At 41.3% G+C, this 19,197-nt stretch overlaps 1 protein-coding gene across 2 annotated transcripts in view; it reads left to right on the forward strand.

Moving 5' to 3' along the window:
• LOC117994413 (transferrin-like) overlaps nucleotides 1-19,197 on the forward strand; it is a 28,443-nt gene that overhangs the window by 8,285 nt on the left and 961 nt on the right. Inside the window, exons 2-10 of one of the 2 annotated variants that reach the window (XM_069507495.1) lie at nucleotides 6,880-6,988; nucleotides 7,979-8,106; nucleotides 9,135-9,286; nucleotides 11,196-11,340; nucleotides 13,252-13,406; nucleotides 13,647-13,795; nucleotides 15,542-15,748; nucleotides 16,213-16,410; nucleotides 18,380-18,801. In XM_069507495.1, coding sequence (XP_069363596.1) covers nucleotides 6,880-6,988; nucleotides 7,979-8,106; nucleotides 9,135-9,286; nucleotides 11,196-11,340; nucleotides 13,252-13,406; nucleotides 13,647-13,795; nucleotides 15,542-15,748; nucleotides 16,213-16,410; nucleotides 18,380-18,801 — 1,665 coding nt within the window. Of the gene's footprint in view, nucleotides 1-6,879; nucleotides 6,989-7,978; nucleotides 8,107-9,134; nucleotides 9,287-11,195; nucleotides 11,341-12,892; nucleotides 13,048-13,251; nucleotides 13,407-13,646; nucleotides 13,796-15,541; nucleotides 15,749-16,212; nucleotides 16,411-18,379; nucleotides 18,802-19,197 lie in introns of both variants that reach the window. The other variant, XM_034982320.2, reaches the window with a different exon arrangement.

Genomic DNA, 19,197 nt, shown 5'->3' on the forward strand with positions numbered 1-19,197 from the left:
CATAAACAACTAAGCGGCGCCGCTCCGACGTTGCAACGTATTCACCCCTCCCCGCCTCGTCTCGGTGGTTGCAAGTCCGGTGCGGCGCCAGAGCGCATCGTGTGACATGCCACAGATATTTCTATGTAAGACGACGCAGCGACAGCCGCACCGCCGCCGCAATAACGCATCGTGTGCCCCCGCTCTTACGGTCTGCAATGCAATCATTGCAACTCGCTTTTTAGGGTTCCGTACCCGGAGGTTGCCAACAGGACCCTATATTTGTCCATCCACCCGTATGTCTGCTGTCAGCGATCTGTATCTATATGTAAATCTATAATATAAAAATGAATCACCACCGCTGAACCGATTTCGCTAATTCTTTTTTTATAATATTCCTTGAAGTACGAGGATGGTTCTTACGGAGAGAAAAATTTTAAAAATTTGAATTGACTGTTAGGCGGAACGAAGTTCGCCAGGGCAGCTAGTATCAAATACAATAATAAAAATTTAAATTGCCGCCATGAAAATTAAAAACAATTAAAAAGAGTCATTTTTTGTATGATGGTACGGAACAAATCCTATGCGAGTCCGACTCGCACTTGACTGTTTTTTTATGAAGATATTTGCAAAGCTGCGTGGTACTTACTATACTTGTACCTACCTACGCAATTGTAATTCTAAGACTTCGCACTGACACGTACGTACGGAAGTAATTTCCTTCAAGGAAAATAGGTATAATTAGTTAGCCGTCATCATTTAATTAATGGTGCTTTGAATAGCTTAAGGTGTATTATTAATCTGTGCAATTAACTAACTAACTATACAGGGTGCAACCAGAACGCTAGCAAAAACTTAGCGTTATTGTTATACTACCTAAACACAATCCAATACCAATAGCCATTTGATTCATTTTGTAGTATTAGTGATTTAGTATTATTCAAACCCGCAATGTATAGCGTGCAAAACTCGGGTCAATGCCCCGCCTACGACGCGGCATTGAGTCTGAGTGGCCTACTTACGCAACGTTCGTTTACCTCTTGCATCAGTCAGATGTTTTATTTGCAGCATATCGTAAACTTTTGCAAAATTATAGGAATTTTTGTGGTATCATATCAGTAATCATCAGTACTATCATCTGTCTTCGTTTTTGCCAGCGTTCTGGTTACACCCTGTATGTAGCTATGTACCTATTAATATATTATGTTCTGAACACGCGATGGGTTTTAATAAATTAACCAACTTGTGATTGCGATAATGGATTGCTATGCAATGTGGTAGGCGGGAGCTGGCGCCTTGTTTCTGATGGTCCAAGATCCCACTGCCGCCAGACGTTCCTTATTAAACGACTTTCAAAAAGGAGGTGGTTCTCAGTTCGGCCCGTTTTTTTATGTATGTACACCGATTTTTTCAAGATTTCTGGACCGATTTGCAAATATTTTTAGAATAATTATTTACTGAACATGCAAAATTAATAAAGTATAATGCATGCATTATGATGATAATTTTGTTAATTTAATTTCAAGTTTTATTTTTTTTTTATTTTTATTATTCATGTACCAAAATTGTAGTTACAAAGTAATAATAAATTAAGTTACATTGGAAATGCTTATCTCTAAACAGAGATTTCTTCCAGCTTCCCATTCAGGCATTCCCATTTTAGTTTAGTGTTCAAACGCTAAACGAATTTAATTTTTTGATTAAGTATTATATTTATGTATTTAGTAGATTATTACAATGTACCATTTTGCAATGCCCTAACAGAGCCTCACGTAAATTCCGTCACGGAAAATACGTGCTGAGCATAGCATACTCCTATAAAAGTAGGTATACATTTGGCAATAATAATAAGATTATTATCATACCACACCGCACCGCGCGCCACTGCACCGTAAGGAATTTCACCCTCACCATCTGGGTGTCTGGTGCACTTCGACCGTCCGTTGCGCCAGATCCTTCTATCCACGCACGTGCAAACTGTGGAACCAACTCCCATCGGCGGTGTTCCCACTAGATTATAACATGGGGTTATTCAAGGGGCGGACCAACAAATTCCTAAAAGGCCGGCAACGCATCGGCGGCTCCTCTGGTGCTGCAAATGTTCATGGGCGGCGGTATCACTTAACATCAGGTGACCCGCCTGCTCGTTTGCTCGCTATATCTATTAAAAAAAAAACCACAGAGAATGTGGTCTGTGTATTATGTGTATGTGTATACGCATTCACAGGAAAGCTCAGAGTCACTCAGCGAGCGATGAAAATGGAGATCCTTGGAGTTTTTCTACGTGATCAAATCAGAAATGAGGAGATCCGTAGGGGAACCTGAGTACTTAACCGACATAGCTCAGCGGGATGCGAAGCTGAAGTGGAAATGGGCAGGGCCCATAATTCGAAAAACCGATAGGCGTTGGTGTCCCAATCCCAACGTGCTGGAAAGTGCAGCTGTAGTGTCCACTAGGTGGTAGGTGTCGTTTACAAACGAGTCAAAGGGAGCCGCTGGAAGCCGGCGCGGCGCTAGATCATGGCTTGTGGATGTGGAAGTCCCTACAAGAGATCTATGTCCAGTTGTGGACATCTGTCGGTTGATGATGATGATATTCATAATAGACAGGTCGAGATGGCAATCGGGGTATAAGGCGTGGGGACGCCCCACACACCCTCACGTTACCCGCGCTATCTCGCACCGGGTTACCGCAAGGCCTGTGCGGATGAGGGGGCGTCCTTACCCCGATCGCCATCTCGAACTGTCGCGCACTATAACTGCTAGTTTTTTTTAAATTCAGATACAAGTTAGCCCTTGACTGCAATCTCACCTTGTGGTAAGTGATGATGCAATCTAAGATGGATGCGAGTTAACCTGGAAGGGGTATGGCAGTTTTTATTAAACCCATACCCCTTTGGTTTCTACACGGCATCGTACTGGAACGCTAAATAGCTTGGCGGTACGGTAGGGTGGTAACTAGCCACGGCCGAAGCTTACCACCAGATCAGACCAGTGAAATTATAAAAATCCAATGCCAGGAATCGAACCCGGGACCTCCCACTAGCAAGACCACAGCGCTCACCATTGCGTATAAGGGACGAGGAAAGGAAGGTCGGGCTAGTTAGGCTAGTCATAGATACTGATCATCGGTCATGAGCAGTAATAATATAAAAAACCCGGCCAAGTGCGAGTCAGGCTCGCGCAATGAGGGTTCCGTACTACGATAAATCAAAAACTATTATGCATAAAAATAAACAAAAATCTCTTTTAGAACGCAAAGGTAAAGTCATTCAAATGATACCCCACTTGGTATAGTAATCTTACTTAAGTTGAAAATACTAATTATTTTTTCAAAACACATTTTTTTTTGTGATGTGACAACAAATTCACGGTTTTCAGATATTTCCTATAAGACCTACCTACCTGCCAAATTTCACGATTCTAGGTCAACGGGAAGTATCCTGTAGATTTCTTGACAGACAGACAACAAAGTGATCCTATAAGGGTTCCGTTTTTCCTTTTGAGGTACGGAACCCTAAAAATAACAAGAAGTAATTACTCGTTATGAATATTGTAATATTCACACAGACATACATTGTAATTTTGTTTTGTTTTGAAACCGACCGGTTTTTCCTCAAACCTCATCGTTTCTTGCAAAGTAAAAAAACTTGTCAAGGTTTTTGTACTGACATTTATTTACAAAATAAAGTATATTTTATGTAAATGATGTGACTCGGTTTTACAGACTTCCTTTAGCGCAATTAACTAATTTAATGTTTGCAATAGATTACACATTATACTTCATCATGATCAACCCATCGCCGGCTCACTACAGAGCACGGGTCTCCTCTCAGAGTGAGAAGGGTTTTGGCCATAGTCTACCACGCTAGCCATGTGCGGATTGGTAGACTTCACACACCTTTGAGAACATTATGGAGAACTCTCAGGCATGCAGGGTTTTGTCACGATGTTTTCCTTCACCGTTAAAGCAAGTGATATTTAATTAATTAAAACGCACATAGCTCCGAAAAGTAAGAGGTGCGTGCCCGGGATCGAACCCTCGACCTCCGATTAGAAGGCGGACGTCCTAACCACTAGGCTATCACAGCTTTTTTTACTTAATTTAGTCAAATTAAAATATATAAAAGGAAAAAGGTGACTGACTAACTGGCTGATCTATCAACGCACAGCTCAAACTACTGATGAGATGAGGCTATTAATCGCGGTGAAATGTATCGTAATTTTTTTTGTATTAAGACTCCATGGCCCCAGGGTCTCCACGGCAAACGGAACAAAACTGTAACTCTCGATAAGAGAGGCATACGTGCGCCTTTACTTGATAGTTAAAGGTGCGTGCCCCGGATCGAACCCTGTACCCACGATATTTGATACACAGAGGCCAAAGTTTGAACCACTGATGTATGGAAAAACTTATTTAAAGTTTATGAATGCACCAAACTTGTTGTAAACTGTAAATTATTCTTCTTTAATAAATAAATAAATACAAATACAAAAATACAAATACTAGGCTATCTTTCGCTTAAATCGCTTTTCGACAAAATAGTTACTGAGCTGTAATATAATTACAGCTATATATATAAATAGAATAAGCTATATATAAATATTACAGCTTAGTAACTACGCGTAAAATTTGACTCCTCACGCGCCATTTTGTCACTTATGACAAAAGTACGATTTTAGTCATATTTCAAAGGTGAACCGTACTTTTGACATGACAGTTGACCCATAGAGTTAAAGTGGCGCGTGAGGAATCATTCTATACGAGCTATAAGCATTTTTTTTGAAGGAATGAATATTTATCTAAATATATAAAATTCTTCAAAGTCCTGACTGACTGACTGACATAGATATCAACGCACAGCCTAAACCGCTGGTCCTAGAGACATGAAATTCGGAGGGTGTGTTCTTTGTAAAGAGTAGGTAACGAATTTTTTGAAATTCCACCCCTAAGTGGGTTAAATGGGGGATGGAAGTTTGTATGAAAGTCCGTCATTTTTGAAGTAACATCAATGAAAATTGGTATTTAAGCTTTCGGTTAAAAATAAAAAAATACGTATTTCACGATTTTTGGAAACTCTACTACCAAGGGGGTTAAATAGGGGATGAAAGTCGGTCATTTTTCAAGTTATTTTCATGAAAATTGATAGTTGGGTTTTAGGCAACAAATGAAGAAATATGTACTTCAGGGTTTTCGGAAATTTAACCCTCACCTCGATTTTCTAAATTCCACCCGAGCGAAGCCGGGGCGGGTCAGCTAGTTTATTATACCAGAATTATTATATTTTGACTTAAATGGACTGGCCTTTGAACTAGGAGATCCCGTGTCTTAGGGGCCAGTGCCTTCCCATACATAGTACGGACTATACTTATACCTATAGGTACCTAAACATTAGATGCTATCAGTCCTCATAGTAGTACCAGTTCAACTTGTTAGCTATTAGCACATACATGCTAATGATTATGCTAAAGACATATCGAAGGTCTCGTCTACAATCAAATACACTGTGTCATAGGTCCGAGAATATCATAGAATAGAAATTACCTGATTACCTACAGTAAAGGCTTGTCAACTGTCTCTGATGTACAATGAACCAAAAGCTTCCGCTGAAACAGGTCGAATCTGTATGGTGCAACATGCAGCATGCGAAATGCACCGCCCGCCCTCCCACTGCTAAACATGCAGTGTGGTGCTACGTGGTGGTGGTGCGTATTGCTTGCTTGGTGGCTGTTTCTTCCTGCATGTTTAGCAGTGGGAGGGCGGGCGGTGCATTTTTTTTTTAAATTTATTATCAAATCAAAATACATACAAATAAAAGCTTAAACTAAAAACACCGAAAAAACCACAGAGGTTTGTCCTCAGTGCCTAGCTGCAACGAACGAATTTCGCATGCTGCATGTTGCACCATACAGATTCTACCTATTTCAGCGGATTATAGCAAATTAAGCTTTTGCTTCATTGTATATCATGGACTTCCGCAAAGTAACGCCTGCTTCTATACAACATGTCTCGGATGGTTCAGACTTTCAGGGCACGCACCTCTAACTTTCGGAATTATAGCCCGGTCAAGTTAAGTTTGCACCTCACGTCGATTAAAAATTAAAAAAAAAATTAAAAACTCAACAAGTGGCAGACAAAAATTCGTAGTAGGTCTGCCACTTGTTGAGTTGTTAATTTTTTTTTAATTTTTAATCGACGCTTGCGATTAGCTTGACCGGGTAGTAGGCAGTGGCGTGCACAGGAGTTCCAGCCAGGGTATGCATTTAGGTATGAACTTATTTTACGGTAGGTTATAATGAAAAAGGAAGCATTGATTTCTTACAATGAGGGTAAGCAGTGCGTTTATGCCTCTATGAGCTGCACGCCACTGGTAGTAGGTAGGTATGTGTGTTTTAAGCAATTAAATATCACTTGCTTTAACGGTGAAGGCAAAGAAAGTTTCAAAGGTGTCTGAAATCTGCCAATCCGCATTCGGTCCGCGTGGTGGAGTGGACTATGGCCAAACCCTTCTCATTCTAAAGAGACTTTTATTACTTTTTACTATTCTCATTTTCTGGCGGGAGGCTTCGGCCGTGGCTAGTTACCACTAAGGGCTAAGTACGTACTTCTACAGGTATTTATTCTGAGGTTGATAGTGATGATGTGCCCAGCCCATAGCCACCGCCGTCGTAATCTATGACATCGTGTTCGGAATATGTTTTTTTTAAATAGAGATAGCGAGCAAACGAGCAGGCGGGTCACCTGATGTTAAGTGATTACCGCTGCCCATGGACATTTGCAGCATCAGAGGAACCGCCGATGCGTTGCCGGCCTTTTAGGAATTTGTTGTTCCGCCCCTTGAATAACCCCATGTTGTGTTAATATGTTCTAAACGATATAGTATTTTTCTTTGATTTCAGTGCGACTATGTGTAGTAGAAGGCCGGGGACCCTTCAAACGTGGGGCCACGTTTTGCCCACTGCTGGACGATGAGAAGTCGGGACTAGAATGTGTCTTGGGAACAGATCAGTAAGTAAAATTTATTAAGAGCTCAAAAACTATAAAATCATTATGATGTAGTAATAATAAATATCTATGTATCTACTTAATAATCCTTTCGATTCCTGGCAGGGATTTGGAATTTTATAATTTCTAAATTTCTAGTCTGGTCTGGTGGGAGGCTTCGGCCGTGGCTAGTCACCACCCTACCGGAAAAGCCGTGCCGCGAAGCAAATTTAGCGTACCAGTACGATGCCGTGTAGAAACCAAAGGGGCATGGGTTTATTAAAAACTGCCATACCCCTCCCAGGTTCCGCCCGCCCGCTTCCGTCTTAGACTGCATCGTCACTTACCACCAGGTGAGATTGCAGTCAAGGGCTAACTTGTACCTATCTAAATAAAAAAATATATATCAAACAGTTCCCATTTTTAAAAGATCTAAGTAAAGTAAATCCACGTGGACTAAATCGCATGCATCATCATAATATCTCTATCTATAATATAAAGAATCACTAAATGTGTTGCTGATCGCAAATCTCGAGAACTGCTGAACCGATTTCGCTAATTCTTTTTTCATAATATTCCTTGAAGTACGAGGATGGTTCTTACGAAGAGAAAAATTTAAAAAAAATCCTGAAAAAGAATCGACTGTTAGGCGGAACGAAGTTCGCCAGGGCAGCTAGTATATTACCTATGTACCTATATAAAAATGAATCGCAAAATGTGTTGCTGATCGCAAATCTCGAGAACAGCTGAATCGATTTCATAATATTCCTTGAAGTACGAGCATGGTTCTTACGAAGAGAAAAATTAAAAAAAAATCCTGAAAAAGAATCGACTGTTAGGCGGTACGAAGTTCGGCGGGGCAGCTAGTTTAAAATAAAATGTACCTATGCTAACTCCATTGATTTTTATAGGCGTTGGCATATAATCTCCGATCTCTTCAGTTCTTAGGGACGCATGCGGCAAGCCTACTCATATTGATAACCCATTTAATTTGATATTTATGTATATTTTCAGGCTGGATTGTCTTCGACGTATAGGCAAGAACACTGTGGACTTCGGAGTATTCAGCCCTGAGGACCTCATCGCAGCGCAGTGGGCAGACATCGATGTGCTGGTCACTGATGAACTGAGGAATCGATTCAGTAAGTCCTCCTTTAACCTACCGTCACTGGTGGTCTTCCAAAATACTTAAACTCCACGTCCTTTGTTAGTTTTAAGTGTAATAATAATAACCATTTTAAATTATCGATTAAACTAAAAAATACGTCATTAAGATGTGACGTCACATTCCAGTATTTCATAGAATATCGCATAGTGCGCGTTTTGACGTTTGATAAAAAGTTATTGATTTGACTAGTTGTCAAAAATACCGAATTAGTGTTATATTTTCTGTTTCTACGCAAAGGGCCCTACGCTGAAGTGGCAATGGACAGGGCACATAGTTCGTAAAACCGATAGACGTTGGGGTCCCAAGGTGCTGGAATGGCGACCTCGCACCGGAAGACGCAGTGTTAGAAGACCCCCCACTAGGTGGACGGACGACATCAGATGAGTCGCAGGGAGCCGCTGGACGGCGGCGGCGCAAGACCGTGGCGTGTGAAAGTCCCTACAAGAGACCTATGTATATTATTATTGTATATAAGTTGATTTGGGTATTTATTATAAGATATTTATGTAGTTTATTAGATTCTAGTACCGTAGACCTATTCCACTTCTTGATACGCCTTACTCACAACCTTGAATGGGAAGCTGGAAGAAATCTCTGTTTAGAGATAAGCATTTCCGATGTAACTTAATTTATTATTACTTTGTAACTACAATTTTTGGTACATGAATAATAAAAATAAAAAAAATAAAAATATGTCCAGCAGTGGACGTCTATCGGTAGATGATGATGATGATGTTATATTTTCTGTTTCCAGGGCCCTACACAAAGGGCCCTACGCTGAAAGTGGGAATGGACAGGGCACATAGTTCGTAAAACCGATAGACGTTGGGGTCCCAAGGTGCTGGAATGGCGACCTCGCACCGGAAGACGCAGTGTTGGAAGACACCCCACTAGGTCGACGGACGACATCAGACGAGTTGCAGGGAGCCGCTGGACGGCGGCGGCGCAAGACCGTGGCGTGTGGTATGATGATGATGATGATGATATATTTTCTGTTTCCAGGGCCGTACGCAAGGAGCATAGTAGCAGTGGTGAACCGTCGCATCTTGCCCGACCGGCCCACCTCCTTGGACTTTGTTCTGCGCAACACCACGCTCTGCCATCCTGTGGTCGGAGTCAACGATTTACGGCCACTGTCGGACACACTCACTGGGGTATATAATATACACGCTGAAGTTTTGATGGTTGTTTTCCCGAAGCGAAATGATTTTGTCGTGGTATTACAATCCATTTATAAATATATAAAAAAAAAATATTAGAGTCAAAAATGACAAATTTACAATCGAGAAAAAAAAAATTCGAATGAGACCTCGAACCAGTGTTTCCATGTACACGGTAATTACCGTAGATGCACCGTAATTCAGTCCTAATGTACGGTCAAGGTAATATAGCCATTACCTTGACCGTGTCACCGTAATACAAAAATCACGTTAAAAATTCATAATATTATACTGCGTAATACGAGTACGAATCTCAGTCACCTTAGCATATTTCGTAATAACAACATTTCTCTTGCTCTCGGTTTAAGCATCAAATCTCAGCAATCTACTTTCGTCCTTATTCAAGCAATTAGGAAATCCGTTTATGAAAAAGATATTGCTATTCTAGGAGAGTCGGATTCAGAATAATATTAATAATTGATTAAAAAGCAAATTCGTGACTTTTTTCTTTTAAAAATGACACGGTAATTTACACGGTATTCTTTTAGCTAATCCACCGTAATTTAATCTAGAAACACCGTAATTTTAACCCTTCAACACGGTAATTCTCGATTTACATATGGAAACACTGCCTCGAACCAATAGTGATACCGCGTGCGCGCAGGCTAGTTTATGCCGTATCACTACGATCGAGAGCTTATTTTGCTCTAAACTTTTTCACTTTATTGGCAGCACGATTCGAGAAGATGTACCTACCTAGTACCTACTATTCACATTACATCTAGTGAGTTACTACAGTTTCTCACACTTTCGAGTTGATGATTTTTTTTGTAATTATTTCAAAACAAAAACATTTTTACTTTTTAAGTTTAACTCAAAATTTTGATAGTACTACTGACGGCAAATCGTTCTGCCGCGGGAAGACAACCACTAAAACTTCACCGTGTATATACAGGATGTAACCAGAACGAACGTCGTGAGTGTTCTAACGTCACCCGGACGTGGACTAACGCCACGGCCTCGGGGGCGTACGGACTAACCAGTAGTCCAACAACTCCACCCATCCCAACGTCATCCTAAGCCGTGCTCCGAGCCTCACAGGAGGCGCCCTTAGGAGGACGTTCTCCGACCTCTCGAATTATTTCTTCGAGCCCTAGGGCTCACCCCCAGACGGAGCTTCGCGCTCGCGCCACCGGTGCCACTGTAGCGGTCAGTAGGTCCTACGCAGCATAATCAATCCGAAACAGAACACAGAACGCTAGCAAAAACTTAGCGTTATTGTTATACTACCATAACACAATCCAATATCAATAACCATTCGCCTCATTTTGAAGTTTTAGTGATTTAGTATTTTTCAAATCCGCAATGTATAGCGTGCAAAACTCGGGTCAATACCCCGCCTACGACGCGGCATTGAATTTGAGTGGCCTACTTACGCAACTTTCATTGACCTCTAGCGTTGTTTTATTTGCAATATATCGTGAACCACGCTGGCCAAGTGCGGATTGGTAGACTTCACACACCTTTGAGAACATTATGGAGAACTCTCAGGCATGCAGGTTTCCTCACGATGTTTTCCTTCACCGTTAAAGCAAGTGATATTTAATTATTTAAAACGCACATAACTCCGAAAAGTTAGAGGTGCGTGCCCGGGATCGAACCGCCGACCTCCGATTAGAAGGCGGACGTCCTAAACACTAGGCTATCACAGCTTTTTCTTCTACTCATCATCATGATCAACCTGTCGCCGGCTCACTACAGAGCACGGGTCTCCTCTCAGAGTGAGAAGGGTTTTGGCCATAGTCTACCACGCTGGCCATGTGCGGATTGGTAGACCTTGATGCGGGGATTTTCTTCTACTACTTCTTCTAAACTTAATTGAATCTTTTTATCTTCATTTCAGTACTTGGAGTCCCTGATCATTCCTCGCGCCTGCGACCCCAGCCTGACCTTAACGGAGAACAGGATCAAGGCCCTATCTGAGTTTTTCCACAAGGCCTGCAAAGCTGGTCCCTGGGTGCCCGATGTAGAAAGGGATGCTGAACTCAGTAAGTACCTATCTTCTTTCTTTTTTTAGAGTTCCGTACCTCAAAAGGAAAACGGAACCCTTATAGGATCACTTTGTTGTCTGTCTGTCTGACTGTCAAGAAACCTACAGGGTATTTCCCGTTGACCTAGAATCATGAATTTGGCAGGTAGGTAGATATTATAGCTGACATTTGGGGAAAAATCTGAAAACCGTGAATTTAGGGTTAGATCACACAAAAAAATTTAAATTGTGGTCATGAACTAATAATTAGTATTTTCAACTTTCGAAGTGAGATAACTATATCAAGTGGGGTATCATTTATTATGAAAGGTCTTCACCTGTACATTCTAAAACAGATTTTGATTTATTTTTATCCATCATAGTTTTTGAATTATCGTGCAAAATGTCGAAAAAATACGACTGTTGTACGGAACCCTCAATGCGCGAGCCTGACTCGCACTTGGTCGGTTTTTTTTTTCTTCCGTGATCATCCAATGGCGACCACACCAGTGTGACTCTATAGTCCAGTTAAACTACTTTAGTTTTGCCTGCAAAGTTTTCCGGAAGTTTTTGAAAATTGGTGATTTTCGACATGCTCATTCCGAATTTATATTTTACTAGCTTATGCTCGCGACTTCGTCCGCGTGGACTACACAGATTTCAAACCCCTATTTCACCCCCTTAGGGGTTGAATTTTCCAAAATCCTTTCATAGCGGACGCCTACGTCATAATAGCTATCTGCATGCCAAATTTCAGCCCGATCCGTCCAGTAGTTTGAGCTGTGCGTTGATAGATCAGTCAGTCAGTCAGTCAGTCAGTCAGTCAGTCAGTCACCTTTTCCTTTTATATATTTAGATAAGTCCCGCAAATTGCTATTGAGCTGGAACCATATCTCATTAACATCGAAATGACGTTATTTTGGACGTCATTTGACGTACCTACCTATATTTAAGTAAAAATATACCTACCATCAGCTCGAAACTTCAGTCTAGTGCTGACGTCACTAAAATGGCGGCCAAGCGCATTAGCAATTTGCTAGGCCCTATAGCTCCTATTTTGCCGCTCGCGCCGCCATCTTGAAAAAATGGTGCCCAAAAACAGTTTTTTGACGATAAGTTCTTTCCGGCTCATTTTAGGATAACAATAATGGAGTCTTAGTGCAAAAAAAAATTTACGAGACATTTCACCGCGATTAGCCTCACCTGGTGACAGAAGGGCTGGCTCATGTTTTGCGCAACGGATCAGCCTGGCTGTCCAGCGCGGAATTGTAGTCAGAAGGCTAGCTTTAAGTTTTATTCTAATACTAGATGTTGCCCGCGACTTCTTCCGTGTGGATTTAGGTTTTTAAAAATCTCGTGGGAACTCTTTGATTTTCCGGGATAAAAAGTAGCCTATGTCTTTCCCGAGATGCAAGCTATCGCTGTACCAAATTTTGTCAAAATCGGTTGAGCGGATGGGCCGTGAAAGGCTAGCAGACAGACAGACAGACAGACACACTTATGCATTTATAATATTATATTAGTATGGATTCTCATTTAAAATTGTGAATCCCCCATTTTACTTTGTGCAGAGAGTAAATACCCCAACCTTTGCGCCGGCTGCGCCAACCCAGCGTGCAGAGAGGACGACAAGTACTGGGGTCCCACGGGCGCATTGGAGTGTCTTCTGGACAACTCCGGGGACACCATGTGGGGGGAACTGTACGACGTGCAGTACATCTTTGGGGTAAGTCGTACATTTGTTATAACAGAGGGTAATACCCCAACCTTTGCGCCGGCTGCGCCAACCCAGCGTGCAGAGAGGAGGACAAGTACTGGGGTCCCACGGGCGCATTGGAGTGTCTTCTGGACAACTCCGGGGACACCATGTGGGGGGAACTGTACGAGGTGCAGTACATCTTTGGGGTAAGTCGTACATTTGTTATAACAGAGGGTAAATACCCCAACCTTTGCGCCGGCTGCGCCAACCCAGCGTGCAGAGAGGACGACAAGTACTGGGGTCCCACGGGCGCATTGGAGTGTCTTCTGGACAACTCCGGGAACACCATGTGGGGGGAACTGTACGAGGTGCAGTACATCTTTAGGGTAAGTCATACAACATAAGCTGGGGGTTCGATCCCGGGCACGCACCACAAACATTTCGGAGTTATGTATTATTATTTAAAAAAAAAAATTATTCATATACTTTTTTATTCAAGTAAATTTTTACAAGTGCTTTTGAATCGTCAACTAGTTTAATTTACCACTGGTTCGGAATGCCGTTCCTACCGAGAAGAACCAGCAAGAAACTCATCGGTTGCTTTATATTTTTATTTTTTCTTGTAGTTGAACTCATCATCGGTGTCTGGAGAACCGATTCTCTCGAGCAAACAATTCGCCTACCTCTGTCGCGACGGCACGTGGCAAGCCATAGAAGACAACCTAACTCCCTGCGTGTGGCTCAACCGACCCTGGCCCGTCGTCATTGCTAAGAGGTAAGTAAAGTACTTCTCCTCTTTTCTGTCCTCTTCTCCTTTACTCCTATAGCTTCTATGGGTACCTCTGTCGCAATGGCACGTGGCACCCCATAGAAGACAACCTAACTCCCTGCGTGTGGCTCAACCGACCCTGGCCCGTCGTCATTGCTAAGAGGTAAATACTTACTAAGCTGTGATAGCCTAGTGGTTAGGCCGTCCGCCTTCTAATCGGAGGTCGGAGGTTCTATCCCGGGCACGCACCTCTAACTTTTCCGAGTTATGTGCGTTTCAAGTAATTATAATATATCACTTGCTTTAACGTTGAAGGAAAACATCGTGAGGAAACCTGCATGCCTGAGAGTTCTCCATAATGTTCTCAAAGGCGTCTGAAGTCTACCAATCCGCACATGGCCAGCGCGGTAGACTAAGGTAAAAACCCTTCTCACTGAGAGGAGACCCGTGCTCTGTATAGTGAGCCGGCGATGGGTTGATCATGATGATGATGAAGTACTCACTTGACGCAATTTTCCAAATGCCGCCCAGCCCAGCTGTATTCTTCTGTCAGCTTTCTTGTCGAAGTTGTTTCTACCAAGTTGTATTATCAGTCCTAGCTAGTTGTATTCTTGAACAACTTCGATGCCGACATTTTCGACAAAGACGGATCTCGGGATGACGTACCCATTAAACAGGACTTTTTTTGTCCACGAACGAAGGGAAGGAAAGGCCTATGTCCAGCAGTGGACGCAAACAGGCTGATTGATAGATTGATTGAAGTACTTACTTCTTCTACGATCACTTCTTCTATTCTCACTTATTTCATAACTTCATCTAGTCTTATCTTTAATTCAATTATCTAAACCTTAATTCTACTCTACTCTACCTCTTTGCTTCTTATTTGAACTCCTTCCCACCTTTCTTCATGACTGTCCTCTTCTCTTCATCCCAGAATCCTCTAATCTTCATATCCTTCATCTCATCTCTTCTTTCCTCTTTGCAGTAATTTTTACCTTTCATTAACGTTCTCTCTTTTATTAAGTTCTTCGTTTATGTAATTCGGTTCTTGATATAAGCCTTGATATAATTGCTAATGCGCGTGGCGGCCATTTTAGTGACGTCAGCACTAGACTGAAGACTTCGAGCTGATGGTATATTTTTATTTAAATATACGTCAAATGACGTCATTTCGATGTTAATGAGACCTTGTTCCAGCGCAAAAGCAATTTGCGGGATTTATACCTCTATTCTCTTTTGCTCTATCTTCTTTACCGGTTTACCCAGTTCAGGGCACCAGCTGAAAATCAGCGCTGTATGTTTGAATACAGAATACTTTAGAATTTAATAAAGTTCTTTATTACTTTAGCGTTTAAACTAAAATAAAATAAACTACCGTGAGTGATTTCCATTCTAAATAGTAAATAATGAGGCCGATTCTCTTGTACACAATCTCTAAACTAAACTAAATTAACAGGTCTAAACCTAGTGCTATCCTTTTCCGCAAGCAACATTTTGACACGGATAGCAATAGATTTAGACGTGTCATTTTAGTTTAGCTTAGAGATCGTGTACAAGAAAATCGGCCCCAGTATCTGTCCCGGCTGTACTCACGTGTCTAGTCGACGTTAGCCCGACTAGTTTCGAACCCATCCGGGGTCCTTTTTCAAGGGAGTACGTTCGCGCACGCGCCGCGGTTTTGACACATATAAAACGCGCGAACGGACTCCCGTGAGTACAGCCGGGACAGATATTCTTTATTACTCTTTACAGGAAAGCAGCAGCAGCAGTGAGCAAACTCATAGGCTCATTAAAGGAAGATGACATGTTCAACAGCCACTGGCGGGGGGCTCTGACCTCCCTGCTGGAAATACGTCAGCCCCCTACACCGCTGAACCCACCCAAAACCCCCCTGGACTATTTGGCGTCGGCTCAAGGATTCAGGGAAGCGTACAGCCAGAGTGGTTGTGACCCACCGAGGTAAGTCTCTTGTTATCTGAGGCAAGTGTAGACAGACAATAATTACCTATATTTTTAAACCAAAATATGGATTAAGCCACTCTGGTATATTGTGCTTTAATTATAAACTCCCCGCAAATTGCTAATGCGCGTGACCGCCATTTTAGTGACGTTAGCACTAGACTGAAGTTTCGAGCTAATGGTATATTTTTACTGAAATATTCGTCAAATGACGTCAAAATGACGCCATTTCGATGTTAATGAGGCATGCTTCCAGCGCAATAGCAATTTGCGGGACTTATACCAGAAACTAGACTGATCCGTCAGTGACAGAGTGGCAAAATTGACAGCAAATCCTATTGTCAAAACTTAAGTCTATGACCTATGTGTCAAAAGGACGCTTAAATCGCTGACCCTTATCGAATATAGTAGGGTGTCCATACTTTTATTTTTTTGTAGATTTCTTTAAGGAATAAATTTTTCAGGCACATAACCCTCTGCACTACGACCAATCTAGAGAGGAACAAATGCGAATGGCTGAGCGAAGCGGGCGCGGTGTACGGCATCAACCCGCCGTTGCAGTGTGTGGTGAGGAACACCACTCGCGATTGTCTCAAAGCTGTGAAGGCGGGAGACTGTGACGTGGCTGTTGGTGACAGCGAATGGCTCATTAAAAGTTCAAGGTACGAGTCATCATCATCATCCACCGATAGACGTCCACTGCTGGACATAGGTCTCTTGTCTTGCGCCGTTTGAATCCAGCGGCTCCCTGCGACTCGTCTGATGTCATCTGTCCACCTAGTAGGGGGTCTTCCAACACTGCGTCCTCCGGTGCGACGTGGCTGTTGGTGACAGCGAGTGGCTCATTAAAAGTTCAAGGTACGAGTCATCATCATCATCAACCGATAGACGTCCACTGCTGGACATAGGTCTCTTGTCTTGCGCCGTTTGAATCCAGCGGCTCCCTGCGACTCCTCTGATGTCGTTCGTCCACCTAGTAGGGGGTCTTCCAACACTACGTCTTCCGGTGCGAGGTCGCCATTGATTAATTTTTGAGATAATTGCTAACAATTAGTGTATTATCTATAGTTGCATTATTGCAAACATACGCATTATAATAATATGTGTCCAAAAATTTCAATTAAATGCAATAAACTACTAACCAATATTTCTACACTAATATTATAAAGAGGAAAACTTTGTTTGTTTGTTTGTTTGTTTGTTTGTTTGTTTGTTTGTTTGTACTGAATAGGCTCAAAAACTACTGGACCGATTTTAAAAATTCTTTCACCATTCGAAAGCTACATTATCCACGAGTAACATAGGCTATATTTTATTTTGGAAAAAAATAGGGTTCCGTAAGATATTTGGGTTTTTCGGACACAAGGTGTAAAAAATCAACCAGAAAAGTTACTTATTTTGCGTACGCTGCCTAAACTATAAAAGATAGAACCATAAAATGTTCTAATTAATTGTAGATCTTATAAATATCTACAAAAAAGTCCGCGACACACTATACCCATCTATGTCGAGTGAGGCACAGCAACCATTTTTTTATTTAAAAATCTTGAATTTTTTTTGGACTACATTTAAACGCGTTTATTTTACTCATGCTATTAATCCTTATCAAAATAAATGATTTCATCAATAAGAACAGTTTATGAAGATAATATTTGGTCTTAGAATGATTAAAATTGGACGTTTGGTTTTGAAGTTATGGCGAAATTAAAATATTACGATTTCTGCTGCACGGCCCGTTGTATTATCTACACTAATATTATAAAGAGGAAAACTTTGTTTGTTTGTTTGTTTGTTTGTTTGTTTGTTTGTTTGTTTGTTTGTTTGTACTGAATAGGCTCAAAAACTACTGGACCGATTTTAAAAATTCTTTCACCATTCGAAAGCTACATTATCCACGAGTAACATAGGCTATATTTTATTTTGGAAAAAAATAGGGTTCCGTAAGATATTTGGGTTTTTCGGACACAAGGTGTAAAAAATCAACCAGAAAAGTTACTTATTTTGCGTACGCTGCCTAAACTATAAAAGATAGAACCATAAAATGTTCTAATTAATTGTAGATCTTATAAATATCTACAAAAAAGTCCGCGACACACTATACCCATCTATGTCGAGTGAGGCACAGCAACCATTTTTTTATTTAAAAATCTTGAATTTTTTTTGGACTACATTTAAACGCGTTTATTTACTCATGCTATTAATCCTTATCAAAATAAATGATTTCATCACTAAGAACAGTTTATGGAGATAATATTTGGTCTTTGAATGATTAAAATTGGACGTTTGGTTTTGAAGTTATGGCGAAATTAAAATATTACGATTTCTGCTGCACGGCCCGTTGTATTATATAAAGAGGTAATGTCGTTAAGTTTGTTTGTAGGGGGTAATCTTTAGAACTACTGAACCGATTTTAAAAATTCTTTCACCAGTAGAAAGCTACATTATTTCTGAGTGACATAGGCTATACGGGATCTTTAAAAACCTAAATCTACGCGGGCGAAGCCGCGGGGATCAGCTAGTATTCTATAAAATAAACGAATAAATCATACTCACTTCGCTCACATCTTTAGATTGAAAAGGAATTACTGACTCTAAAATGCATTCCTAATATGTAATAATATATTTTTTCAGGGACTATGGCCTGGAACCCGTCCTCTACGAAACGACACCCATCGTCGAAAAGATGGATACCGTCGTAGCATACGTCAGGAACGGTGACATATTAACAAAGATGGAGCATTTGAGCGGGAAACGAGCCGCTTTCCCGTTCTTCGACGGAATGGCGTGGCACACCGTCCTGCAATACATTAAGAATAAGGAAAAACTGAACTGTGCTGAGGCCATGTTCGATTACTTCAGTGAAATATGCGCTCCTGGTATCGAAGATATGGATGGAGATGATATTAGTCAAATGAATATAGAAAAATTTACTAATGGGTGCATTAAAAATGGCGACAAGGTTGTCAGTGGGGAAATTGCGGCGTTGCAGACCCTTGTGGAGGGAAAGAGTGACGTTGCGTTTATTAGCTTCAAAACTGCTAATTTGTATCTAAGTGAGTTATTGATGTTGATTTTTAAAGTTCCGTACCTCAAAAGGAAAAACCGAACCCTTATAGGATCACTTTGTTGTCTGACTGTCTGTTAAGAAACCTACGGGGTACTTCCCGTTGACTTAGAGTCATGAAATTTGGCTTGTATCGAAGATATGGATGGCGATGATATTAGTCAAATGAATATAGATAAATAAGTTTTTTTCTGTTCTTCTTCTGGCTTTACACAGATTAGCCAATGTCAGGTATAGATAAGTTTACGAATGGGTGCATTAAAAATGGCGACAGGTTGTCAGTGGGGAAATCGCGGCGTTGCAGACCCTTGTGGAGGGAAAGAGTGACGTTGCGTTTATTAGCTTCAAAACTGCTAATTTGTATCTAAGTGAGTTATTGATGTTG

The sequence above is a fragment of the Maniola hyperantus genome, chromosome 26, assembly GCF_902806685.2.
Source record: "Maniola hyperantus chromosome 26, iAphHyp1.2, whole genome shotgun sequence".
Taxonomy (NCBI): domain Eukaryota; kingdom Metazoa; phylum Arthropoda; class Insecta; order Lepidoptera; family Nymphalidae; genus Maniola; species Maniola hyperantus.